The sequence below is a fragment of the Lissotriton vulgaris genome, chromosome 5 (genome assembly GCF_964263255.1).
Source record: "Lissotriton vulgaris chromosome 5, aLisVul1.2, whole genome shotgun sequence".
NCBI lineage: Eukaryota > Metazoa > Chordata > Amphibia > Caudata > Salamandridae > Lissotriton > Lissotriton vulgaris.
The window spans coordinates 1,176,787,039-1,176,814,600 of record NC_141693.1 but is presented as its reverse complement, the minus strand read 5'-3'; the positions used below and the strand labels follow the sequence as shown (position 1 = coordinate 1,176,814,600).

At 47.4% G+C, this 27,562-nt stretch overlaps 1 protein-coding gene across 1 annotated transcript in view; it reads right to left on the bottom strand.

Moving 5' to 3' along the window:
* WDR11 (WD repeat domain 11) overlaps positions 1–27,562 on the bottom strand; it is a 635,868-nt gene that overhangs the window by 163,601 nt on the left and 444,705 nt on the right. The window contains exon 20 of the mRNA XM_086922941.1: positions 5,372–5,480. Coding sequence (XP_086779067.1) covers positions 5,372–5,480 — 109 coding nt within the window. The remainder of the gene's footprint in view (positions 1–5,371; positions 5,481–27,562) is intronic.

Genomic DNA, 27,562 nt, shown 5'->3' with positions numbered 1-27,562 from the left:
ATGGAAAAGATAGAAAAAAATATCCAAGAGAGAATACACCTAACTGATTCTTTAGTAACTTTTTAAGCACACGTGCACTTTGAAAAGATAGAAGATTGGTCAATGTATTAGATCGATGTATTAACACTGCATTAGAGAGAAAGTATGGAAAATTTAGAGATTTTGCACTTGCACTTTATTATTTAAGAAAAGTCTTGATAATGTAATAATGTTTGCTAGAAGAATATTTTTAATAATGGTGTTGATTATAGAATTATGAAATCTGTTGTGTGTATCAGTATACTTTTTACTTTGCTTAATAAAGAAAAAAGTATGGAGGCCCACAGAGAACTCATTTCCATTTCCGGCGCTGTGCCAAGGCCACTCACATAGGATAATCCAGGAATGCTAAAGGGGTTTAAGGGTACCAAATAATTAGTGCACCCTTTCCCTGTAAGTCTCTTCCGCAAGCAACCTTAGAGCCTCCCTCCTGGATTTCTGTTGCTGATGTTCTGCAGGTGGAAAAGAAAAGGCAGTAGAATCTTCAGCTTTGCTTGAGGCTCTGGTGGAGGCCGTGACAGCAGCTCCTTGGGCACGCCTGCTACGTGAATATTTGGCCAGTGGGGTGAAGGTGGGCGGGATCAATGTCGGGGCGACAGGGCCTACCCTTATACGGCATCACAACCTTGAACATGGGGCCTGATTAATTCCTGGCGAATATACTGAACGCGGTGTTCAGGAGGGCTGCCGGATCTGTGCCTGGGGCCAGGACCTCCAGCAGAGTCCTTGATGACAACAGGGTACGGACGGTACTGGATACGGTAGGAAGGGGACCTGAGCTCATGGAGTCTACTCAACAGGTTTCAGCTTTGGCAAGATAAACCCATGGGTCGGGTCGGGCTTAGGAACAGATGAGGAGCCTCCTGGAGCAGTCTCATCAGGCTCCAACGGAACTAACTTCGGCTCCGAGGAATAAGATACTGTGGGAGTCTGGGGCCATCTGGGAAGACTTATCATTTACCCAAGTACTTCTTGTGTTCTTTATGTTTCTTCTTCATGGTCTTGAAAGAGGAAGGCAAAACCGAGTGGGGTCGAAATGACAAAAACACCTTCTGTATTCACAGACTTTATAAAAAGCTTGGGTTCCGACTCCTTGATGGCCTTCGGATTCATACTGAGAGAGGAGTCTCAGTGACAAGAATCATGTTCAGAACCAAGCATGAAAGGCAAATAGTATGAGGGTCAGTAATCGACATCCGTCCCTTGCAGTCCCTGCAGGTCTTGTAACCCAAACACATGTGTGGAGACATGGTACTACAGAGAAAAATCTTTTGTGTGAGAAAAAACTCACAACTCACAGAAGAAAGCACACTCTGGACCCGCATCAAAGGTTTGGGAAAAAAGAGAACTGATGGCTTTAGGGTCATCTCACATCATTTTCAACATCGGCCGAAGCCACCACCATCCTACACATGGCATAACAGCATTGAAGTTTTCAGATTCCGTCTGACGCCTTGGGTTGGTTTTACACGTGAAAAATCTGCAGGTAGAAGTATCCATCAGAAAGGTTTTTCTATATATTCAGTTAGATGTAGGCTCCAACAACTGGTATTAGTTAAATATGATGGGGAGGCACTTGAAGAAGCATTCCAGCTACAGGGAATGGCATAACAGAAAAAAACAATATGCGAGGACTATCAACTCAGAAAACTTGTTTGATGCTTGGTTTATACTTGGTCCTCTATGAAGCATTCAAATACATTAAATAGATTTACTTGTTATTCCCTGCTGTGGTCAGACAGTACTAGTAATCTGCCCCTACTCAAGAAACCATCTGCAGACCCCAACAAACGTAAGTTCTACCGTCCCATCTCGCTGCTGCCCTTTTCCGAAAGGTCCTCAAGAAGGCCATCTACCGTCAACACACAAAACACTTGGAGAACCACAATCTGCTGGACACCTCCAAATCTGGCTTCCACACCAACCATAGCACTGAAACTGCCCTGACTGCAGCCACAGATGACATCAGATCCCTCTTCGCCATAGGAAACACAACAGCACTGATCCTGCTCGGCCTCTCGGCAACTTAAAGAGGGTATCAGACCACACCCTGTGCAAAAGGCGTCACAGCATTGGAATTCAAGGAAATGCCCTCAAGTGGATGGCCTCCTTCCTCACATGAAAGAACCCACAGAATCAGCCTTCCTCCCTTCCCCTCAGAAAACAAGAACACCATCTGCAGCATCCCTCGAGGTTGATACCTCAGTCCTAGCCTCTTCAACACCTACAGGACACCCTTGGCCAATGTCGTCAGATCGCACTAACTGAGCATCATATACTACACCAACGATACCCAGCTTATTCTCTCTCTAGCAGAGGACCCCCTTTGCTACACTCACAATTTCCGGGGACGCATGACGAACATCGCCAACTGGATGAAAACAACTGCCTCCAACTCATCACTGACAAGACAGAAGTGCTGCTCTTCGGGAACACCACCTCCCCTTGGAATGATGCCCGGTGGCCTCCCGAACTAGGACCTTCACCCACTCCGGCCGATCATGCAAAAAACCTCAGCATCATCCTGGACTGTAAGCTCAACCATGAAAAGACAGATCAATGCAGTATCATCTGCCTGCTTTCTCACCCTTTGCATGCTCCACAAGATTTTTAAGTGGCTGCCCATCGACATCAGACAAGCCCTGGCCAACAGTGGACCAGACTACAGCAACTCACTCTGTGTATGCATCACCTAACATCTTCTCAAAAGACTGCAAGCAATGCAGACCTCAGCAGCTACACTCATCCTCGACCACCCTAATTCGAACCACATCACCTCCAACCTCAAGAAGCTTCACTGGCCCCCTATTCAGAAGCAATGCCAGTTCAAGGTGCTGATCCACACCTTCAAAGTCCTCCACAACCATGGACCATCGTACATCAACCACCAACTGAACTTCCACCTTCCCTCCAGACACCTGCGCTCCAGCTCCCTCACACCCCCTCTCCCACATCTGCTGCAGCATCAGTAGCGGTCGCTCCTTCTCCTACCTCACTGCAAAGTCCTAGAAAGATCTCTCACTCCTCATATGAACCTCATCTTTCCTTCTGGAATTCAGAAAAGGACTCAAGACCTGGCTGTTCAGCTGAGCCCCCTGCAGCATCACTCTCAGCGTCTGGGTACCCTCACGGGCGATAAGCTGCGCTATACAAATCCAGTTTGATTGATTGATTGATAGATTGAAGATCCCAATATCACTGGAATCCTATGCCAAGTAGGGCTATGCTGGGAATGAAGGAGTGTTTTGCTTCTGACTTGAAACTACAGGACACGTTTAAATTCAGCACTCTCAAGATGAGGCAGATGTGCTGCTGCACCTTTAAATGACACGCAGAAAAGGAACTAAGCCATCTCAAGATGAGGCAAGGAAACTGATTTAGGTGCATTTAAAATTAAACATGTGCATTTATTAATTCAACACTTTTAAAAGTAAGGCAAAATATATTGGTCGATGCAGATTCCCAAATATTAACTGAAAGGCGTCAAATGTAGATAGCATGTGAAAACATGAAATACTTACACATAGTAAAGAAAGTCATGAAATATATACACAAAGTAAATAATGAAAAAACAAAAATCTGTCAACATTCTGGCCAGCACAACCAGGAAGCCCTTGACCGTCTCAATCGAGAACCACCAGAGATTTTTCCCTGTGAGAAAACATCCCCTCCACAGGTGAGCTTCTGTCTGAGAGTCAAGATCTCCCGCCTTTAATACCTTTTAATCAACCTGAGGAGAAGTTTTTATAAACCTCTCCCCTTTCTTCTGTTATGAAAACCAAGCTGACCGTACTGGTCTTTGTCAGGGTCATCAGAGAAACTGGCAAGGCCTCTATGTTTTGACTCCAAGACAGAGTTTTACATTCTGCACATTTCACCGGCAAAAACAATATCTACCCTGTGAAAGGTATCGAGTGCACATCCCACAAAATGTTCCAACTTATTCTGCATGGTGAAGAGCGAAAACAGGTAAAGAGCAAAAACGTCCCCTCCCCACTCTGCAACTGCATGAAAGCACAGACAGTTAAAGTCAGTTATACAAAATGGAGTCGAAGGTCAATGTACCATTCCTGATAGCATCACAATGAGCGACAATGAGCAATAGGCAGTGAAGTCAGTAGGAAAGGAGTTCTCGAAGTAAATGGTATGCCAAATATTTTGTAAAGCATCAAAAGTACTATAAAAAAGTATGGTTCAGAATGGAATGTTAGTTACATGGCAGAAGGAAGCCTATTTTGAGCACACAGTTCTCTGATCCATTACAAAATAAGAAGCATGAAAAAAGATGAGTCTGTCATTTTCTAACAAGGTACTTTTCTGGGCTGTGAATGCATGTTCATCCCTAGGGCATGCTGCTGACAAGGCCACCCTCAAAGTTCAGCCCTGACGACAGTGCATTGATTATGAGGACCAATAATAAACAGCCCTAACATGTAAGTGCTACATCACAATACATGGCAATATTCAACATCAGCCACGAGTTGTGTTTTGTTTTCTTAGGAGACCGAGTTTGACTTCTAGACTGAAGCACCTCACGAACAGACATTCACAGATAACTAGCACGCCTTTTAGTATGTACATCTATCTGAATTTACTTCCTCTTCTTTGGTCCTTCTACACGAATTGATGCACTTAATTAATAACACAATATGAATTGATACATTAAACGGGTGCGAGTCATTAGGTATGTATGGTATTTGAGGCCAGACATATGTACAATAGATACACTTTTTGAAGACTTGTTGTGCCAGTTCTGGACGTTCAGAAGAGTACTATCTTCTGAGGGGAGGGAGGGAGAAGATGGCTTATTTTCTTCCTCTGTTAAGTGTGGTTTGAGGGCAGCATGGCCCTAATGTGGGTGAAAAGACTGATGGAAAGAGGCCCAATGATCAAAAACCCACATTTTCAAAGATGCACCGGGGTGCTGATTTGGGACTGAAAGCAGAATGACACTGGCTGTCCACTGTACTGTTATGAAGCCATGTGGGAGTAGTGTGAACTCAGTTTTCAATAAAACACCAGCAGAGACTGAGTGTGAAGGAAGTCCGAGGGCTTAAGGGTGGTGTTTGATAACTTCAAGATTGTAATAATTGTGCATGACAGACCACAGGCCGGTTATTTTGACTTGAAGGTGAGGTGTGAAGTATGGGAAGCAGTAGAATGTCTGTGAGTTGTCAGAATAAAGATTGTAAACGAACCAAAGTAGGAAATTAGGTCACCAAAGTAGGTTTTTTGAAGGGAGGAGAACCCAGAAGAACATCAACAAAGAGGAGGTTGGGTAGAAACTATCCCCCCTTTAGATTTAAATATACTTACAAAACTAACAACTTACATGTGTGCAATATCAAGAGAATGTTTCTCGCTCCAGGGCTGGTGTAGAAGGAAGGCCTTCATCGCCAAAGAAGCTCTTGGGACCAGGAGGTATGGGCACCAAACAGGGTCTGAAAAGCAAACAGTGTACATACTGTAGAGAAAACGGACAACACCAAACTTTCAACAAAAGACTTCTCATTTACATGTGCAACTCATTTCTCTGTTACTGTTGTCGTTATACTTACACATGTAAATGAAGGGACACCTGCCATATGTATTGAATTCCATGACTATATGGAAGAATAACACCACCTACTATGTATAATGTAGTCTTAATCATGTCCTCCCTGGATACACCATCAAACCTGTTTAGTACCTATTCAAGTTACTATGTACTGTACTCCGCTGCACACTGGGGCTAGGCCCTCCCTTAGTAAATATTTTTACGAAAACAAGTAAGGGCAAAATGTTGCATTCTTTGTAACGATACAGAAAATCCATATCAATGCCCTGTTCATGTACAGTGTTGGGGCTCCTATATTCCTTATGATGCAATTGGTCATCATTGGCCCCTAGATCCTAAATGAAAACTATGCACCTGGAATTGAGCGCAAAGAATACTGCAGATAAGGTGGAGGGAATTTAATTTAAGAAAAGCATCTGAAGCTGCATGGAAAATGATATGAGTATTTCCATCAGCTTTATTGCAGGAAGTGCTTCAAAAAATGAAAGGGATCAGCAAAATAAATGTGGTTACTTTGAGATCTGTAGCACATCTTTAAGCCTCCCACAGTTCACACAAGCTAGAGTCTAAGATGCCTTTTCAATTTATGTCTTCATATTTTAACCCTGCACAACTAACACTCCATCATGTCTCTCAGCAGTGTAAAGGATCTCTAAAGTTGCACCATTGCCTTTACATGTCCAACCCTGCACCTGCCCCCATGGCAACTACAAGTCGTAAATGTGGGGTGGGCGGAATTTGCGTAATCACATTATGCAAATCTCAGCGAAATGGTAAAAAATCTCCGCGAACAAGCAGAAATTCAGCGAACACGGGGAATTGCTTGTTCGCGATGCTTTATTACTGTTCGTAATCGCTGTTTGCGTGCTCTGGGGAAATATCTCGCAAACACACATTTTGAGAACGCGAACAAGCAAAAACTTTGCGAAGTTGCGGAACATAGAATTTTGGGCAATTGCGCGTTCTCCACGGAATGCGAAATTACCCAAATTCCGCAAATTCCACGAGTGGAACAGAATTTACCACCCAGGCCTAGTCAGGACAGCATTGCAATAGAAAAACTGACTGACTCACACACTTCCTCTATCAGGTAACGACTGAACACACAAAACATATTCACATTGATTCCTCGTGTCCAATACCCCCACCCATATCCAACAGGGATAGAAGAGTTGGAGCTGGACAGAGAAAGGAACCTTCATATGGTGTCCCTACAGCAGCCCCACTGTGTCAGGTCACTCCCCTCTTTTGTTGGTATTCAGGGATCGCTATTACACCCACCCACCCCTTGCAGTCGCCCAGCAAAAGATCCTCAGAGGCAAGATGCCACCAGCCGGAAGTTAGGAACCCTTTTTAACACATTGGCTTCTGGTTGGAACCACCTTTCTGCTATATACAGCTATTTCCTAAACATCCCTCTCTTTTCCTTAAACGCAGCAATTCTCAAAACATAATCACTCCACCAATATGCATCTAATATTATCAGATGGGACAAGAGACTGTTACCACTCACAAGGTCATCCAAGGCAGCCAATGACACTGCCCATAATTACATGCCAAGAGGTATGCTACACAGGGCCGGAGGCCCACTTGAAGTCACAATGAATGGGCTTATGGACCACAGTTGGCACTCTAGCCTTAGCATCAATGAAACTGTCACTAAATACTCAGCTGATCGAGGTGAAAGAGTGAACTCGCACCTCAACGCTAATGCTCCAGAAATGGGCCGCCCTGGCTTAGAAGAACCACTTCTCCAAGTGATGAAGCTACTCAGAAACGATAGAAAGTGAAGATCCAAACATAAATACAAATCAGAGTAACTGTAGGATGGAGGCTGCCAGAAGTGGATGCCCACCAAATCGGAAAGCAACTGTAAAGGTCCCAACATTGAACAGTTACCAGAAAAGGGAAAATTACAGATATTGATAGCCACTAGGTAGAACGAATATTTAGTGATAACAGAAGCGATTACCTTCGCGTTAAATGAAGGTTTAAACAAATATGTATATCTGTTGGAGATATCTGCCCACTAGTCATGGATGCGCAGAGTGGTATACAGAGGACTAGATGTTTCAGGCTACCGAGAAAGGTTGAATGTTTAGTGCCAGAAGACGATGCTACCTGGAAATGGCAGTTTATTTAGAGGTTACGGGAAGCAAAATCTCACCCGCACAATTGTATTTATTATCTATCAACAGTGGACAAAATTTGAAAACTGGATCACTTCTAAATTCATTTTCAGTCGTAAACTAACCTGTGGCCAAATCTCTTCCATGGCCTATGCTGCGGTGGGAGTTACTGGGACTGGCACACGAAAGCAGCCACGATTCGGCTGCTTTGGAGCACCTAACGCAATGATCACGCCAAACAAATTTAGTGTGCGTGTACAACTTAGTTGGGGGCACGACACTGTTAGTCATGGTAACAGTATTTGCCAGTGATACATTTTGATACAATTATCTGAAAATGTTTTATACTTTGTTGACATTACTCGCAGGGTTTTGAAAGTCACAGCAACAATCTGTTAATGACGAGGTAATGGAAACAACACTTATTTTTCTTCTGATGAGAAAGCAACATTCCTAGAAAGTAGCTGAATATTTACTAAATGAAGTTTGAAGGACGATGCTGTCCATCTCTTCTTTTATGGACGTGGACAGGTAGCTCTTTGATGGGCAAACTCAATTTGCCCCGGTCAAGCAGCCAGTGGGCCATGGATGTTTGTTTGCATGATATAAAGATAACACCAAGATCTCTTCACTGGCTAATTAAATTACAAATCTTAGCAAGCGTAAAAACAAAGTACAGCTTTTTTGCATACCAGTGGGCTGCATGCTGTTGCAGCGAATGTAGGTCAATACATTGCATAGTAATACCACGCATGCCATTACAACGCGGGTATTACTACGCAATGTCAATGACATCTCATACCATTACATCGCATACTTTTACCACGAGTATGCCTTTACCACGCATGCCATTACAACGCAAAGGCATGCGTGGTAAAGGCTTACTTGTGGTAAAAGTATGCAAGGTAAGTAACATCCCTATACCTACACAACATACTACTCCCACCCCTATACTATCCCAACCCAAAAAACACTACCACACTACACTACCCACACTACTCCCACTCCTACACTACCCTAAACCCTAAACCACTACTACACTCCCCACACTACTCCCACCCCTACACTACCCTAAACCCTAAAACACTACTACGCTACCCACAATACTCCCACCCCTACACTACCCCAACCTAAAAACACTACCACACTACACTACCCACACTACTCCCACTCCTACAATACCCTAAACCACTACTGCACTACCCACACTACTCCCACCCCTACACTACCCTAAACCCTAAAACACTACTACGCTACCCACACTACTCCCACCCCTACATTACCCTAAATTTCTCCAAACACATCTTCGTGGCCACACACAATAAAGGCCACACACTAGATCAGATCTGGTCCACTAACCTTGACATCCCCTCTCCCTTGGTCTATCCTTGCCCCTGGTCTGATCACTTCTTTATTTCCTTTCCCTTGCATTTACTCTTGCCTACCCGTCCTCCGATCCCCCATAACCTTCAGGTTCGAAATTGGAAACAGGCTGACATCCCCCATTTCCACTCTATTCTTGCCTCATCATCTCTCCCTGACTATTCTGATTTGGACTCCCAAGCTACCTCTCTTGACCAATGGCTGTCCTCTGCCTGTGATGTTGTTGCCCCCATCAAAACTGTTAAGTCCAAACGCCCCCACGACGCTCAGCGCTGGTTTACCTCCACTCTTAAGGCGGACAAACTCCGCCTTAGACAGGCTGAGCGCCGTTGGCGGCGGAATTATGACCCTTTACTCCAAGTCACGTATTCTGATTTATTAAAGGCTTATAAACGGTCGATCATTTCAGCCAAACTATGTTATTTTTCTCAGAAGGTCTTGACCTCGGCATCCAAGACCAAAGAAATTTTTTCTATTGTAGCTGAGCTCTCCCTTCCTGATCGGGTCACCCCTCAGCCCCTTCCCACACAAGCCCTGTGTAACTCTCTCAACTCTTTTTTCGGACAAAATCTCCGCGATTAAAAATAACATTCCCCTCACTACTCTGCCTCATGATTCTGTTCTCCCCCCCCCCCCCCCGAATCCCCACTCGTTCTCTAAATTTCCCCCCATCTCCCTGGATACTTTTCTCTCATTGCTTCAGACTGTGAGCTCCGGCTCGCCTAACGATTGCTGCCCCACGTCCATCTTAAGAGCTGCCTTCGCGGCTTGCCCCGGCCCCCCTCTTGATCTCTTAAACCAATCTCTTCTGTCAGGCTCTGTCCCTAATGCTTTTAAAAGCGCTGTGGTGGTTCCCATTTTAAAAAAAACGGGCCTTGACCCCTCCACGTTAGCCAACTACTGCCCCATCTCCCTCCTCCCTTACTTAGGAAAGGTCTTAGAGACCTATGTCACCCGCTGCCTCAGTGCCTTTATCGAGGAAACTCATTTCCTCGACGACCGACAGGCTGGGTTTAGACCCGCCCATTCCACTGAGGCAGTTGTGGTGGCAGTCATGGACACACTGAAACAGGGAGCTGACAGGAATCTGTCCCAGGCCCTTGTACTCTTAGACCTCTCAGCCGCTTTCGACACGGTCGACCATGGTATCTTGGTCGACCGTGTCAGAAATGCTGGCATTTCTGGCTTGGCCCTGTCATGGGTGGTATCTTTTCTTCATTCTCGTTTTCAATCTGTCCGGCTTTCTTCCTTCTCTGCCCCTCTATCTTCTCTTTCCTGTGGTGTCCCCCAGGGTTCTGCTTTGTCCCCGCTTCTGTTCAATCTTTATATGCAGCCCCTTCTTGTCTCCCTTCGGCAGTTTTCACTTATTGCTTTTAACTATGCAGATGATCTGCAGCTTATTTTTCCTCTCAATTCTTCTCCCTTCTCCTGTTCTAATTTTCAAAACGCCATGCTCTTCATCTATGAGTGGATGAACCTTAATCAACTTAAGCTCAACCCCAGTAAAACGGAGCTGGTGGTGACCGGTGGTTCTCTTACTCCCTGGTCTCCCAACTTCTGGCCTGTAGCTTTGGGTTCCCCTCCTTGTCCAGTGAACACAGTGAAGAGCTTGGGGGTCACTATTTCTAGTGACCTCTCAATGCGGCCTCACATTAACACCGTCACTTCGGCTTGTTTTTTCCACCTCCACCGAATCGGGAAGATTCGCAGGTTTCTATCTCAAGAGGCCCTTATTCTTGTTATCCTTGCCCTCATCACCTCACGTCTAGATTATGCCAACTGTCTATACGTGGGGGTCCCTGCCTGCCATCTTTCCCGACTTCAACTGGTCCAGAATCAGGCAGCCAGACTAATTTTTCGGCAGCCTAAACATCAGCATGTCACCCCTTTGCTGAAAACTTTACACTGGCTCCCAGTTGCACAGCGGTGTGTTTTTAAAATGGCCTGCACCATTTTCAAATCCCTGTTTTCATGCGCTCCTGCCTTTATTTCTTCCTGTTTACTTGCCTATGTCCCTTCCCGTCACCTCAGATCCTCGGCTCATAACCTTCTGATCACCCCTAGGTTTAACCGCAAGAAACATGGAGGAGCTTGCTTCTCCTTCCTTGCTCCGGCTACCTGGAATTCCCTCCCTCTTGCCATTCGTCTGTCTACCGATTATCGTTGCTTTCAAAACTCTCTAAAAACTTACCTGTTCCGTCTGGCGCATGGCTAGCGGCCCTGCCCCTGAATGTCCTCCTCCCTCCCGGTCTCGAGCGCCAAGAAACCAATTGGTGTATGTGCGCGGTACCAAATCCTTTTTAATAATAATAATAATAATAACCCTAAAACCCTACTACGGTACCCACACTGCTCTCACCCCCTACTCTACCCTAACCCCTAAAACACTACTACGCTACCCACATTACTCCCACCCCTACACTACCCTAAACCCGTAACCACTACTACGCTACCCACACTACTCCCACCCCTACATTACCCTAACCCTAAAACACTACTAGGCTACCCACACTACTCCCACCCCTACACTATCCTAAACCCTAAAACACTACTATGCTACCCACACTACTCTCACCCCTACACTACCCTAAACCCTAAAACACTACTACGCTACCCACACTACTCTCACCCCTACACTACCCTAAACCCTAAAACACTACTACGCTACCCATACTACTCTCACCCCTACACTACCCTAATCCCTAAAACACTACTACCCTACCCACACTACTCTCACCCCTACACTACCCTAAACCCTAAAACACTACCATGCTACCCACACTACTCCCACCCCTAAACTACCCTAAAACACTATGCCCAGCATGACCCTACCCCTATCCCCAGTCCGTCCCCTACGCTGAAACACTACCCTATACGACCCCCTGAAACTACCCTAAACCCCAAAACACTACTCCTCAAACACAAACCCTTTAAAAATACACAGCCTCTCTTACCTCTCTCTCCTCGGTGCACGTCCCTTGTCCTCGGCTGCAAACGTTGTCAACCAAAAATGCCCCCATCCTTAGCACAGGAGCCTGCAGATCCAGCCTGGCACCTGCGCCTCTCTCTTACTTCCGTCATCTCTGCCTCCGCACTCGCAGCAGATTGCCCCAAAAAAGCCCCCAGCCAGCGCACAGGAGCCTGCAGATCCGCCGGGCCACCAGCGCCTCTCCACTAGTTTCGTCATCACAGCCTCTTACATCTTGGCGCCGGGTCCTCAGTCACAGAATTGCACGCATGTGGGCACCAGCACCTTTCCCCTACTTATGCCATCGCTCCCTTCTTTCTGACATCTTTGAGCCGGGTTCTCAGTCACAGCCATAAACACAATACAACAATGCGTTGTAACAACTCATGCGAAGTAATAACATGCGTAATAAAGACTACGTGTTGTTACAGCGCATGCGTTGTTACGCTTGCGTTGTAATGGTATGCGAACAAAAAGTTGCGTACTAATGGCTGTTTACCGTGGCAGCTAGTGAAGCACATCCTGTGAAAAGCGACCTCTTAACAAAACAAACTTTCATGCATACAAATGCGCCTCACAAACCAAGGCAAAATTCAAAATAGCTTTTGGTAAAAGTGACGGCAGAATCCACAAAACACCTTACAGAAGTCATACAGAGTGTGGTGGGGAGGAGAAGCATGCGAGGACAGGCAGCTTTAAAACATGCATTCTTACGAAGTGCTTCACAAAAAAAAGAGTTCACAAAAAGGGATTAGTCATGAAAGAACACAAGGCGACACGCAGGAAAGAGGTAAACAGGCTATGCTCCACAGGAGGGACTAACTCAAGCTGAACAGTCTAAAACAAGTAGAGCCAGCTAACAGACTGACTGCTACCTCATATACTCAGTCTGCTCACCATTGTCACTATCGTTACATGTAATTTGTTGTTTGCACTTGTTTTTTGCTCCTGTTATCATTATTGTACACCCTCCTACGCCTACCTCTACCCAACATGGATCTCATCGGCAAACACACATATAAAATTATCTACCCACCATTACCCAACAAAAAAGCCGCTAAGCGCTTTAAACATAACTTCCTTAGGACCCACCCTGAAACCCCCTTTGTCGACACCTATTTCTCACCGGTGAATGGATCCATGAATATTGACATCATCTTCCACACCACACGAAGAGTCCAATGGAGAAAAGTGTTCTGCACCTTACTCACCGTCTCCTCTACCAGGAAATCCGCTCATGGCTCAACACTCTCCATCACACCATCTCAACTCTTCCCAGGCAGAACCACCATCACTATCTACAATAACGGGATTGTCCTAATTCAATCCACAGACAGGAACCTGGAACTACTAGACAACATGTTCCCCACCTTCAAACAGCACCTCTCCAATCCACGGACCCCCACTCACAGCACCCCCAGTCCTCCCATCCCTAACCGCACAGCCTCCAATCACAACCCAGCTAACATAGCTCAGCCTCAAAACGACACGCACCTCTCCGCTACCCCCAGCACCTTAATAACCCACCCACCTTCTGTAGCTACCCCACACTCCTTAATCACAGACATAGATCTCTCCCCCTCTACCCCCTGCACCTTAATCTCCCACCGACCTATTGTAGCTGCCCCACACCTCTCAATCACAGACATAGACCTCTCCCCCATAAACACCAGCCGCACCCCATCACAGCTGAGGAACATTTCACAGCTCTCCCCTCCCCAATCCGCGGTAATCAGTCACCCTCCTGATCATACTTCCCATTGCATACCACCCGTTCATATCCCCCAAATTCCTCCATGCACTAGCGAAGATCACCCCCCTTTGCTCACTCCCGTTATCCCCACCCTCCTCACCCCCCACCACACAACCTCTGCGAACGTCGCAGATGCTGCTGTAATCGATCACCCATCCGATCTCACTTCCCCACACCCCTCATGCATTGGCGATTATCATCCCCCTTCACACATCACCAATACCCCCACCCTCCTTATTCCCCACCCCACTCCTCACACAAGTCGCGCAGAACCCACCTCCACCACCTTGAGCATACCTCCCGCGTCCCGCGACATGACCAACCCTCACCCTCTCTCCCCCCCCACTCTCACTCCCCACTACCCCACCCCATCGGCCAGACTCACGGAACACACCACCTCCCTCAACATAACCCCTTATCCTTTATCCCCTCCCATTCTTAGCCCTCACCCCCCTATTGTCACTCCTTCCCTCTCCAGTCCACATTCATCCCTCAACTCACCCACACCGCCTACCACAAGCGCCATCACTCACGCTATCAACCGCCCCCTGTCCTCATCCCCGCCCCCTGTTCACAAACTCTCTCATCCTTCGAACGCTACCCCACCTACTCGGACCGCAGAGCCCTGCTCCATCGCGCGCACATCCCGTCACATTCGATCCAGTTCCCACCCCATTACCCGACTCAAACACTCACCCACTGCTCTCACTTCCAATTCCATCCCCAATCCAACACTGGACATGATCATCTCCACCCTCCTACAAGTCAAGGAAGAGCTCCATACCATCAAAGAACTTCTTCTCACACACCCCAGGCACCCACTACCCTACACTTCCCCGCCCAACAAGGACTCCATTCGCCCCTCAAACCGTTCCACCCTGCTCTCCCCGCGCTGGCCCTCTATCCCTGATCGCAAGGCCACCGGCCGTCCCCGTCGCACCCTAAACACCCTTTCGGGCCGAGACTTACACAATCTACTCTGCTCTTATGGCCCAGGTCCCACAAAACGCTCACCCACAACACACCTCCCCATACCCACGATTCTCACAAATCCCCTCAGGCCACCCACACTGAGCGACAGAAGTTCTGTCCCCTGTAATCTCAAAAATATCCCCCTCTCCTTAGAACATTCTCCCACCCTCCTCACCCCTAGACTAAAGTGTATCCTGCTCAACTGCAGATCGGCCCGGAGGCACTCCTCTGGCATCGCGGAGCTCATCTTATCAAGGGGCATTGATCTAGCCATTCTGACTGAAACGTGGTTAACTGAAACATCCACACCTATAATGGACATACTAGTCCCCCCCAACTATCGCATTATTAGACTCGACAGGAATGGCAAGACGGGCGGGGGAATCGCATGCATCTACAGGAGCAACCTAGCTGTCACTGAAGGCCCCTCCCCCTCCCTCTCCTCCTGCGAACTCATCTGCCTTGAGATTACTAGTGAGGGCAAACCTGTGTGCTCCCTTCATGTTATTTACCACCCACCCGGTGACAACTTCATCTTCTCCCAACAACTAATGGACACGATATCCACCAACGCCGGTCGACAGCTCAATCAAATTTACCTGGGAGACTTCAACCTCCACTGGAATGACCAGAAAGACACTGTGGTGAAGAGCCTTAAGACTTTCCTCAACGCGCTTGACCTCACCCAAATCTGCAACGGTCCGACACATGAAAAAGGCTCTATCATTGACCTTATCATCGCCAAAGAAGACTCTACCCAACTAGTCGCAATCGAACCATGTGACTGGTCAGACCACCACATCATCACCTTCTTCATCAACGAAAAAGTCAAACTTAACCCGGCGCAACCTGCCAAAACCAAGATTTGGAAGAGGGACCTGAAGAACCTTAACCCAAAGTCCTTGCCTGCCCACACAGGCAGTCTCCTTCTTCCCCCGACGGACGTCTCTGATGTGCATTCATTGACCAACCTCTACCTAGACTCCATGTCTACAATAATCAATGAAGCCGCACCCTTGCAATTGAAGAGAGTCTCCACCAAGAACTCGAACCCATGGTACGATGACAGACTCAATGAAGACAGACGTGTGATGCGCTTAGCTGAGCGCGTGTGGAGATCAGACCCCTCAGCACTGAACCTTAGAACGCTTAAGAGTAAGAGAAACGCTTACTTCAGAAAAATCAAACGCTCGAAATCAATATTCTTTAGCCAACAGCTGGATCAAGCTAAAAACCGACCAAAAAACTGTTCGAGTTAGTCAAAACCCAAACCAAAACGCAACCTCCACAACCCAACAACTTAACAAAGGCTATCCCAAGTTGCGAAGACTTCTCTGCTTTCTTCAAGCAAAAGAACGACACTATAAGAAGCGATCTCATCAAGGATGTAAGTCGATTCGCCGACTCCATATGCATAACTAACACTCATGCTAAAAACAACGCTTCATGGACGTCCTTCGACACCTATTCCGAAGAATCAATTCACAAGCTGCTGGTCACCTTGGAACCCGCCAATCATCACACAGACCCCCTATCTGCCAATGCTGTTAAAGTCCTCACCCCCCTGTTCCTCCCACTCTGGACTAAAATCATCAACTGTTCCCTGCAACAAGGGCTCATCCCAGACTCCCTCAAGATTGGACAAGTCACGCCTATACTCAAGAAACCCACAACTGACCCGGCCGACCTAAACAACTATCGTCCTATCACCAATATCACCACTCTAGCAAAACTGTTAGAAAAATGCGTACAACTCCAACTGACAAAACACATTGAGCAGTTTGACCTCCTCAACTCTCACCAATCCGGATTCAGAGCAAAGCATAGCACGGAAACGGCCATGACACACATAATAAATGATGCCCTCCAAATCCTTGATCACAATGAGTCTTGCCTCCTCATCCTTCTTGACCTTTCTTCAGCATTTGATACGGTCAAACACGAGAATCTACTGGAGCTCCTAAATACCAGAATGGGCATATCCGGGACGGTTCTCAAATGGTTCACGTCCTTTCTGCACAACCGTTCTCAGAGGTTCAAGATCAACAACGCACTGTCCTCGCCTGTGCCAGTAACACTGGGCGTCCCGCAAGGTTCCTCCCTATCCCCCACATTGTTCAACCTCGTCATGGAACCACTCACCACCTTGCTTCAATCTTCTAAGGTACATTTCCATATGTACGCCGATGACACTCAGCTCTACCTCAAGCTTCAATCCCCTGAAGACATCAAACTGTTGAATGCCACACTAAGAAACACCCAAGCTTGGCTGGCCGACAATCACCTCAAACTAAATGCTCTGAAAACTGAGTTCCTTCTGATCTCTCCTCCTGCGAAAAAGGCCATCACCCAAACCTGGCTCAATCATCTAACCGCACTCAATGTCCAACCCACCATCGTGGACTCAGCGAAATCCCTTGGCATCACACTGGACTGCAATCTCGACATGCAGCAGCATATTAGCATAGCAACTAAAGGAGCCAACTTCCAAATCAACACGCTGAGAAAACTCAAACCCTTCCTACCACCCAAGGACTTCCAAACTGTGGTACAAGCCTTAGTCATTCCTCGCATAGACTACGGAATTGTGGCTCTCAGCGGGCTCCCCCTGACAACAAAGGCTCCCCTAAGAGCCTCCCTGAACGCGGCCGCGAGACTCATCACTGGCTCAAGAAAACACTCGCATATATCCCCTGACTTAAAAGCCCTGAACTGGCTGCCTATTGAAGCCAGAATTCAGTTGAAAATTGCCTGTATGACACACTCGGCCGTACACCACAAGGCACCCAACTACCTCTCTCATAAGCTGACCATATCAGGAGGCTCAAGATCCAACAGAAGCACAAACACTCTCCTCCTGAAACCACGGAGATTCCGGAAGGAAAAAACATACAAACGCTCCTTCTCTGGAATGGCACCTAGGATCTGGAATGCACTCCCGCCAGAAACCAGGCTTATCCCGTCCACTATACTCTTCAAGAAAGAGGTGAAGGCCATCCTTATGGCTAAATACACCTGAACACTATTGATACTGGAACAATGACAGTATTTGGCTCCCTCATTATCGGCTGTCTGAATACTTATCTATGTCAGTCCATTTTTTTTTTCTTTTTTTTTTTCTGCTTCTGGATCTAATTCATTGCACGGATGCTATACTATTGATTTCCAACTTGTTTATTGGGTTGTACACTAGGACTTGAGTGCCTCAATAACCTGCAACGCACCCACTACTGACTACTGCTTTGCTTTCAACATTGTGTTTACTCACCCTCTGGGGTGCTATAATCTTATCCGTTTAGACATTGTATTGCTTCCATATTATTGTTTCTTGATTGTTATTACTCTGTATACTCTTGTATGATTGATACCCTATTTTTGCAACTCACTGTCTACGGAATCTCATATTGATTTAAGAGTCTTGTTTATCCTACCTACTGTTTCTGTAAAGCGCTCTGATATCTGCAAAGATCTTGTTCGCGCTATATAAAACTTTAAAATAACAGAAAGTATGCAAAAATGCATTTCTAGGTCAGCTTCTAGCATGTCCCCAATATGTCCTTGCAGCCAGACAGCTGTGGTAGGCTTCAAATTAAAAATAGAAAAGATGATCAAAGAGCAACAAAAGGGGTGTTCACTACTCCCACAAAGCCAACTGCAGAGGAGCCTCGGAAGGCTCTGAAAAACACTTTAGGGAGCAAACCAGCACCTTTCGCATCACATTAACCTTCCTGGTTTGATCCGATGAAGAAAGCTGAAACAAGATGTTCTAACTAAGGACATTTACATTCCTTGCAAAAAAATTGAGGTATTGTGTTTTAAGTAGAAACGGCTTACTGTGCAATATGAAGATAATTAAATCTGTTGTATGCTAAGGCGTTAAGGTTGGTTGAACAATTCCTTCTTACAGTTTCAACATGCCAACACTCTGAAAGAGGACACATACAATTCTCTTTTCTTGCCCTTTCATCACGGAAGAAACAAGTTAGTAAAGTTACAGTTGACACTTTTAAGGGACTGCAGAGAAAAAAGAATGAAGACTTTTCCTTTTTACATGAGTTGCTTGCTGGGTGTTTGCTTTATGGCTTTCATATTATGCAGCTGCTACAAAGCAATGAATTACTTAATGGCTGTGATTCATAATTTAGGTAAAAATATTTTAACACAAAGAAAAAAGAGCAGGCAAGGAAGCCCTATTGATCCTACATAATCGAATGTTGAAACGAAGACACTGGTGAAAGTCCCTAAATGCAAGGCGATGAGGAGGGTAACAATAATGTGACCGTACTACCAAACGAAGAACTGTACATGGAAACTTATAAAGTAAACTTAGCCTTAAGGCTTTTTATGGGATTAGAACTTCAAATCAGATGGGCACCTAGTATATTCACCCTATTCTACACGTTACTTCCAGCAGTGGCTTTGCATGTTCACCTTAAATCAACATGCATTTACAATGCAATGGTTTTGCCTTTGTTAAAGTTAGAGCTATTGGCATTGCTCTTGACATTATTTTTATTTATGTTTTTTTTAACATAAATAAATGGCATTGTCATTTACAATGCCACTAGCTTTATCTCTCGCAAATGACACACACAAACACACACAGAGCCCCCCCCCACACACACCCACACAGAGCCCCCCACACACACAGCCACACAGAGCCCCCCACACACACAGCCACACAGAGCCCCCCACACACACACAAAGCCCCCCACACACACAGCCACACAAAGCTCCCCACACACACAGCCACACAGAGCCCTCCACACACCCACACAGAGCCTTCCACACACACCCACACAGCACAAGCAGGCAACAGGGGCACACGGAGGCACAAGCAGGCAACAGGGGCACACGGAGGCACAAGCAGGCAACAGGGGCACACGGAGGCACAAGCAGGCAACAGGGGCACACGGAGGCACAAGCAGGCAACAGGGGCACACGGAGGCACAAGCAGGCAACAGGGGCACACGGAGGTACAAGCAGGCAACAGGGGCACACGGAGGCACAAGCAGGCAACAGGGGCACACGGAGGCACATGCAGGCGACAGGGGCACGAAAACTGAGGCACAAGCAGGCGACAGGGGCACGAAAACTGAGGCACAAGCAGGCGACAGGGGCACGAAAACGGAGGCACAAGCAGGCAACAGGGGTACACGGAGGCACAAGCAGGCAACAGGGGCACACGGAGGCACAAGCAGGCAACAGGGTCACGAAAACAAGCACAAGCAGGCAAAAAGTTCACAAGCAGGAATTGTAATTTAGACGGGGCTGAAGTGGAGAACGGTCAGTAGGGAAGTAGTGCGGCTGGTGCAGTGGTACCAGGCCGAAAGGTGAGAGGGGCTGTCTGCACCCCAGTTTGGACAGTTTCCACTACCTAACAGGGATTGGTGGGAGTGGGGCGTACTTCTTGCTTGCTTTAGGGCTGTTACTTCGGGGACGCAGTGCACGCTCTTGCCTGCTGCCTGCTGCCGCCGGGACACGACAACAGGCAGGGAGAGGACAGGCTGGGAGAGGGCAGGGAGGGGACAGGCTGGGAGAGGGCAGGCTGGGAGAGGGCAGGGAGGGGACAGGCTGGGAGAGGGCAGGTTGGGAGAGGGCAGGCTGGAAGTGGACAAGCTGGGAGAGGACAGGCTGGGAAAGGTCATGGAGGGGACAGGCTGGGAGAGGGCAGGCTGGAAGTGGACTGGCTGGGAAAGGGCAGGGAGGGGACAGGCTGGGAGAGGGCAGGCTGGGAGTGGGCAGGCCGGGAGAGGACAGGCTGCGAGAGGGCAGGCTGCGAGAGGGCAGGCTGCGAGAGGGCAGGCTGGGAGTGGGCAGGCTGGGAGTGGGCAGGCTGGGAGTGGGCAGGCTGGGAGTGGGCAGGCTGGGAGTGGGCAGGCTGGGAGTGGGCAGGCTGTGAGAGGGCAGGCTGCGAGAGGGCAGGCTGCGAGAGGGCAGGCTGCGAGAGGGCAGGCTGCGAGAGGACAGGCTGGGAGAGGACAGGCTGGGAGAGGGCAGGCTGGGAGAGGGCAGGTTGGGAGAGGGCAGGTTGGGAGAGGGCAGGCTGGAAGTGGACAAGCTGGGAGAGGACAGGCTGGGAAAGGTCATGGAGGGGACAGGCTGGGAGAGGGCAGGCTGGAAGAGGACAGGCTGGGAAAGGGCAGGGAGGGGACAGGCTGGGAGAGGGCAGGCTGGGAGTGAGCAGGCCGGGAGAGGACAGGTTGCGAGAGGGCAGGCTAGGAGAGGACAGGCTAGGAGAGGACAGGCTAGGAGAGAACAGGCTGGGAGAGGACAGGCTGGGAGAGGGCAGGCTGGGAGAGGGCAGGCTGGGAGAGGGCAGGCTGGGAGTGGGCAGGCTGCGAGAGGACAGGCTGCGAGAGGACAGGCTGCGAGAGGACAGGCTGCGAGAGGACAGGCTGCGAGAGGACAGGCTGGAAGTGGACAGGCTGGAAGAGGACAGGCTGGGAAAGGGCAGGGAGGGGACAGGCTGGGAAAGGGCAGGGAGGGGACAGGCTAGGAGAGGGCAGGCTGGGAGAGGGCAGGCTGGGAGTGGGCAGGCCGGGAGAGGACAGGCTGCGAGAGGACAGGCTGCGAGAGGACAGGCTGCGAGAGGACAGGCTGGGAGAGGGCAGGCTGGGAGTGGGCAGGCTGGGAGAGGGCAGGCTGGGAGAGGGCAGGCAGTGTGGCATTATCTCTTTGAGTCTTAGCAAGCCCAGGCCTCCTACCATCTTTTGCAGGTAGCTGTCCGTCACACAAACAGGACCCAAACAAACAGGAAAGTATACCTAGCACGCCTGCTCCACCTTAGTCTCAGCAGCAGACTTCACCCTTGCTTCACCAAGCCACCGTCTATCAATGCATTTCTGGCATCAGGTTCCACTTAAGGGACATGGTTGCACCTTTCAGGCACTCTGTCTCTCTCCCTGAAATGTTGGTTCTGATGCTGGTCTGAGTGAGTCACAAAGACTCTGGTGGATCAGGCTGGGCATCAGCTTAGGGCCAGCACCTTGGCGAATTGAGACACACCAGGACTCCAGAGATTCACAGCTATCTTACAACCCGGCAGCAGCCCCACCCCGGCCCCCCAATACAATTACTTATTTTGATTAGGGGCAATACAATAGCACCAAGTGGCATGACTTTAGTGATACCAGAGAGCATTGCCTAGGACATGCAGCCTTTAATCCACATCTTCAACAGCAGCCTTCCAAAAGGCACAAGGAAAGTGCCCGTCATTTTATAGAGAGGCCCTTGATCCGACCAAGTGAGAGACTCATACGCACTCTCAATAGCTCATTAAAAAGGGCGGCAAAATACGTCCTCAGGTAAAATGTACGTATGATGCAACCTACAAGCTTATTTTCCCTTTCAATATTCGCAGCATTCATGTAAACATCGAAGAGTATACTGGGAGATGGGCTGTGCCACCGAGACCCCACACCAGGAAGGCAAGGCAGCATTTCTTTCAATCTTTATTTCGGCATGAATACCATAAAAGAACAAATACATTAATACAATAAAACGTTTCTTTTTAAAATGCACAACATGCTATATAAATACATTCGATTTTCATGTCGATTCTAGAGTTGAGAGTCAAGATATTTAAAACATCCATAATACTTGGTGAGAACAATTATGGGCAGCAGGAATAGAATTTCATTAATTATCCCTCAATTAATACTAAACGGCAATTTTGGCATATCAACATTTTACAATTTGTAACCCAACTTTCTTCTTTGGAAAAAGATACTGTACAAGAATCTGCTTACACTAAATACAATAGGTTGGCTAGTGTTGGACAGAAGAATCCTTAAAGCCTGGGAACATGATCTTACACCTAATGTTAAACATATTGGTTTAATCCATCTTTTTCTAGCCTGGGCATATGCTGGGCAGAAGAAGAGGATATGTACTTCATTTTCTTTTTGATTACATCCACATATGGTACATAATTCATCTTCTACATGATTCTCCGAGTTTACACCACCAGACCAACGAGCCAGTGTTGAACCGATTTGAAGATTTCCATATCTGAATTTCAGAAATAAGGTCTTTGCTAAGGGTGGTTCTATTTCATCGAGAAAGGTCTCGAAGAATGGATCATCTTTAAAGGTTAGAAACCTTGTTACAAGTGACCCACTAGAAGAAGCGTTTTTGATCATGTCAGTAATATACGACCAAAAGCACTTTTTTACCATAGTTTTTGATTGAGATGGAAGTAAATCAGAATGTTCCCAGTAATGCGACAGACCTAGCAGGGTAAGCCAGAATTTAACATGTTTAAACCAGGATATCACCTTGAAGCTGTCAAGCTCCATGATTTCTATTAACCCATCCTTGTATACTTGCAGTTCAGGTACACGCCACAGCCTGATCCATAACAGTAAAGGACGTAGAATGATATGGTGGTCCGTTCTACGGAAATTTAGATCGAGCTGAAGTGGGACCAACGGAGTACTTCTAGGGATTCTGACCAGACTTCGCAAGAAGTTGTTGTCCAAGACCCTAAAGGTATCTTTGGACCCTGGGCCCCAGATTTCTGAGCTGTATAGCACTGCAGGTTGAACCTTAAATTTAAAAAGTTCAACTGCAGGAGACACGGCCTTACTTGTACTTTGACCTTGCTCTCTAAGAATGGGTTTTGTGTTCTGGCTAAACATCATCTTGCATTTTTCCAGTTGGGCTTTCCAGGTAAAATTGGAGTCCAGGGTTACCCCTCGATATCCAAAGTGGCAGCATTTAAAAATTAGGGGCAATACAATAGCACCAAGTGGCATGACTTTAGTGATACCAGAGAGCATTGCCTAGGACATGCAGCCTTTAATCCACATCTTCAACAGCAGCCTTCCAAAAGGCACAAGGAAAGTGCCCGTCATTTTATAGAGAGGCCCTTGATCCGACCAAGTGAGAGACTCATACGCACTCTCAATAGCTCAATAGCTCATTAAAAAGGGCGGCAAAATACGTCCTCAGTTAAAATGTACGTATGATGCAACCTACAAGCTTATTTTCCCTTTCAATATTCGCAGCATTCATGTAAACATCGAAGAGTATACTGGGAGATGGGCTGTGCCACCGAGACCCCACACCAGGAAGGCAAGGCAGCATTTAAAATAAAGGCAGGTGTCAAGCACGGAGTAGAACCCTTCCATGTGCTGACAGAACTCTACTTTCGTTTTTTTCCTGCAGTTGGTTTATTTACTCGCGGGTAGGTTAGAATTCTGTTGTGAAGCGTATGATTGTAAATGGTTACCTTTGCCCACATCCTGAAAACGAGGTTTACCGTGGCACGCTGAACGCACCTTCGAGAGCCCCGCGCTACTCTGGGTTCAGCAACAGCCGCTGCATATTTGATCTTCCTATTTCCGTCGCTGCACCCTCCAGCCCCACCATTTCTCAGCAGCAGGCAGTGAAAATGTCAAAGTGGTGCAGCCCGTGGGCTGGTACTGCTCATTTTGATAGCCCGGCTTTAATCACGCAGATTTCGCTTGCCAGCTTGCGTGATAAAGTGCATGAGCCCTCGGGAGAAGAAAAACAAGTTGCGCATCTGTCATTTCAAACATCACCTGTCCTTTAAAAGTCAATAAGCAACAATAACCACCGTAAAAAAGAAACACCATCAGCTCCTCTGTGTACCTCTCTAACTTCCCTCCTGCACCCGTCATCTCTTCTGCACCACCCATTCTGTGCCTCTCTGTCGATCCGCCACCCTTCCAAATGAACCTCTTCCCGGTCTGAAGGCACCCCCCGCCCGGTGCATGCATTCCAAATGTGCCCCAGTGGAGCATTTACCGCCATACTTCTTGTCCTGGGCCGCCGTCCTGGCGGGGGCTCCTTGCGACGGCGGCAATCTGTTGAGCACTTCTCCGGTCTCCCTCTTCAGCATGGGAGACCGGCAACGTCCTCCGCTTCTTCCGGGGCTCCCTCCAGGCAGGCCACGGGAGCCCCGCGTGGGCCGCCATACTTCTTCTGGGCCGCCGTCTTCCTTCTTCCCCCGGGCGGCGGGGGGCGGGCACTTCCGGCCGGACGCGCTAGGATTGGCCGGCCGGCTAGTCACTTCCGGGTCACCCTCAAGGCCCGAAGAAACCCCCAGGCGGGGATCGAGCAGGAAGGGAGGAAGGGAGGGAGGGGGGGGGGGGGGAGGAAGGGAGGGAGGGAGGGGGAGGGTCACTCACCTCCAGACCTGGGCAGCTAGGAACAAATAGGGAGACCCGTCCCGAGCAGCAAGGGAGGTGCCGGCAATGCCGGACCAGATTCGGGGGCGTTCCTGGCTTTTGGCTGACGTCGCGTGACGTCGGCAAAAGCCAAAGAATCTCGGGAACGCCCCCGAATCTGGTCCGGCATTGACGGACAGGCCCATCGTCCAATGGCTAGGCTCCATTTATGGAGCTAGCCAATAAATGACGGGGCCGTTCCAAACCACACTACAGTTCTCATTAGGTTTTCGCCTGCGCGAAAAAGATGCGCAGAGCGCATCTTTTCGCCAGGCAAAACCTAAAAATGGGGGCACCACCTTGTCCAGGTACAGCAACTAACACTTTGATTAAGAGAGGAGTCAAGTAGGATTTCTGTGGATTATTTGCCTGATGCAGACTCACATCATTTAAGATGATTCATAAAAAATATTCCATGCAGTGTAAGGCACCAAATGCTCATGATCTTCCAGACTTACCTTCAAACTAAAAACAAATGAGCAAACGCGGTCTGATCCTTCACACAAGGATATCCACCATGGGGCAATTTAGCCAATTTACAAGTTGTTTTTGTTATGTCAAGGAATATTTATAGAGAGTTGCGTGCACCCGAATGTCTCTTGGCACTGAAGCCTTAGACGAAGAGGTTGGTAGAAGTATTATGATTAAAAGATACAAGGCCAGATGTATCAAGAATTGCTTTTGCGAAACTTAAATAGTGAATTTTACTGATTCGCTATTTAAGAATCGCAAAATGCAATGTATGTAGGATTTGCAAATAAAATTGTGAATTCTACGTATTCCTTAATAGCGAATTGCAAATTACGATTCGCTATTAAGCAATACCTTCCCATTCATGCCTATGGGCCTTGAGGCCCATAAGAATAAATAGGATTGCATTCGTAATTTCCAAGCACCAAATACGTACTCGCAAATTCTGCATGCAATTTCAAGGGTGCCAATAGGACACCCTGTTGCACCCCTGAAATATGCATGTGTGCACATGTAGCACACAGACAAATGCTAAAAAGTTAATTTTTAAAGGAATTTTCAAATTACCACTAACTAAAAGTTGGTGGTAATTTGCGATTCCGTAAAGTTAGGTCAAACATTTTTCTTGCTTCCTGCATTGCATTTAAGGAATTGCAAATTGCGATTCCCTAAATGCATTCACAAAATAGGAAATCGCAAAAATTGCGATTAGCTATTTTGCAAATCCTTTTTGGGACGATACATTTCAAAAAGCTTTTTCCCATTCCCGTTTGCGAACGGGAAAACGCTTGATACATCTGGCCCATCGATTTTAATTCTTTTTTTGGAGCAAAAAGTGAGGAAGTATCAGTTTCAGCTCAGTAGAAAGCTAATTCCAAGATCTGGAGGCCAGGACAGTACAGCATTTGTCACTGGTGGGAGCTTTTCTAGATCTAGGGACTGGCAGAAGATCTGCTTGAGAAAAACGAAGATGTTGCGTAGGTTTTTACAAATTGAATCTGTTATGAAAGAATTAGGTGCAGAGACATCCTTACATCTGTGGACAAGACAAAAGATTTGAAGATGATGATTTTTGCAAAGGAAGCCAACAAAGCTTAGAAAAAATAGGTTTGGCTGGTGTATATTGTTAGACAACTGCACTAGCAGACTGATTCTAAGTGGCCTGAAGTGTAGTGTAGTTATTTTTTGGGATATGCCACTGTAAAGTGAATTGCAAGAATCGAGCCAATAACTAGCTGCGACTGCTGTTTTCTTGTATCAGGTTGTATTAACAGAACGTTTAGATTGGCTATCCTATGTTCTGTTCTTATCTTATTCATGGCAAAGGTTTTTACTGCATCAGGTATCCCCCCCAACACCTGTGCAGCCTTTAGACCTTCTACCAGCTTTCAGCATAATGGTGCATATGCGTTCAAACAGATATGCAGTTGACAAATGTTAAATGTTTGTGGCTTCCATGTTTCCCTATGCTTGGGCTCACAATCTATTGCACCATGCCACTTGGCACACCTCCAAATGACGTGATCAAGTATCCACTGCTAGACTCTGGAGCATTTAGACCCTAATGCTTTGTCTCCCACTTCCAAATGCCATGTCAGGATAATGCTGTCATGTTAAGCCCTCTCCATATGACCAACTCTCTGGCAACTTCTGTGTCACACAGTGACAGAAACCAGGTCCGCTCCGAATGCAATCTGTGTTAAAGGATCGCCGCTGTCCTGCTGCCATGTGATTCTGGGTGTAGTGTTTTCACTGGGTACAGGTAGTGATACCCTGATCCACCACATGCTGAATTCCATACTCCAACTGCGGCTCAGTCTGCACCATACAAGAGGACGTGCGTTCTTCATGTCCGAGCTCAGTACTTCTCAAGTTGTAACAACCTATTAGGTGCACAGAATTGTATCCTCAGCGTTTTGGGGCAACTTATTTGCAAATATGTATTCCAGCTTTTGCCAGCTATGCTCATAAAAATCAGGGTTCTGCAGTTTCAAATCTAACTCGTAACTGCAAGCTGAGCTCCTGGTTGGAATAATTACGAATTTAGAGACCCTAGGATGAAGTAGGAAGAAAAGTCTTCTGTCTGAGGAAGCA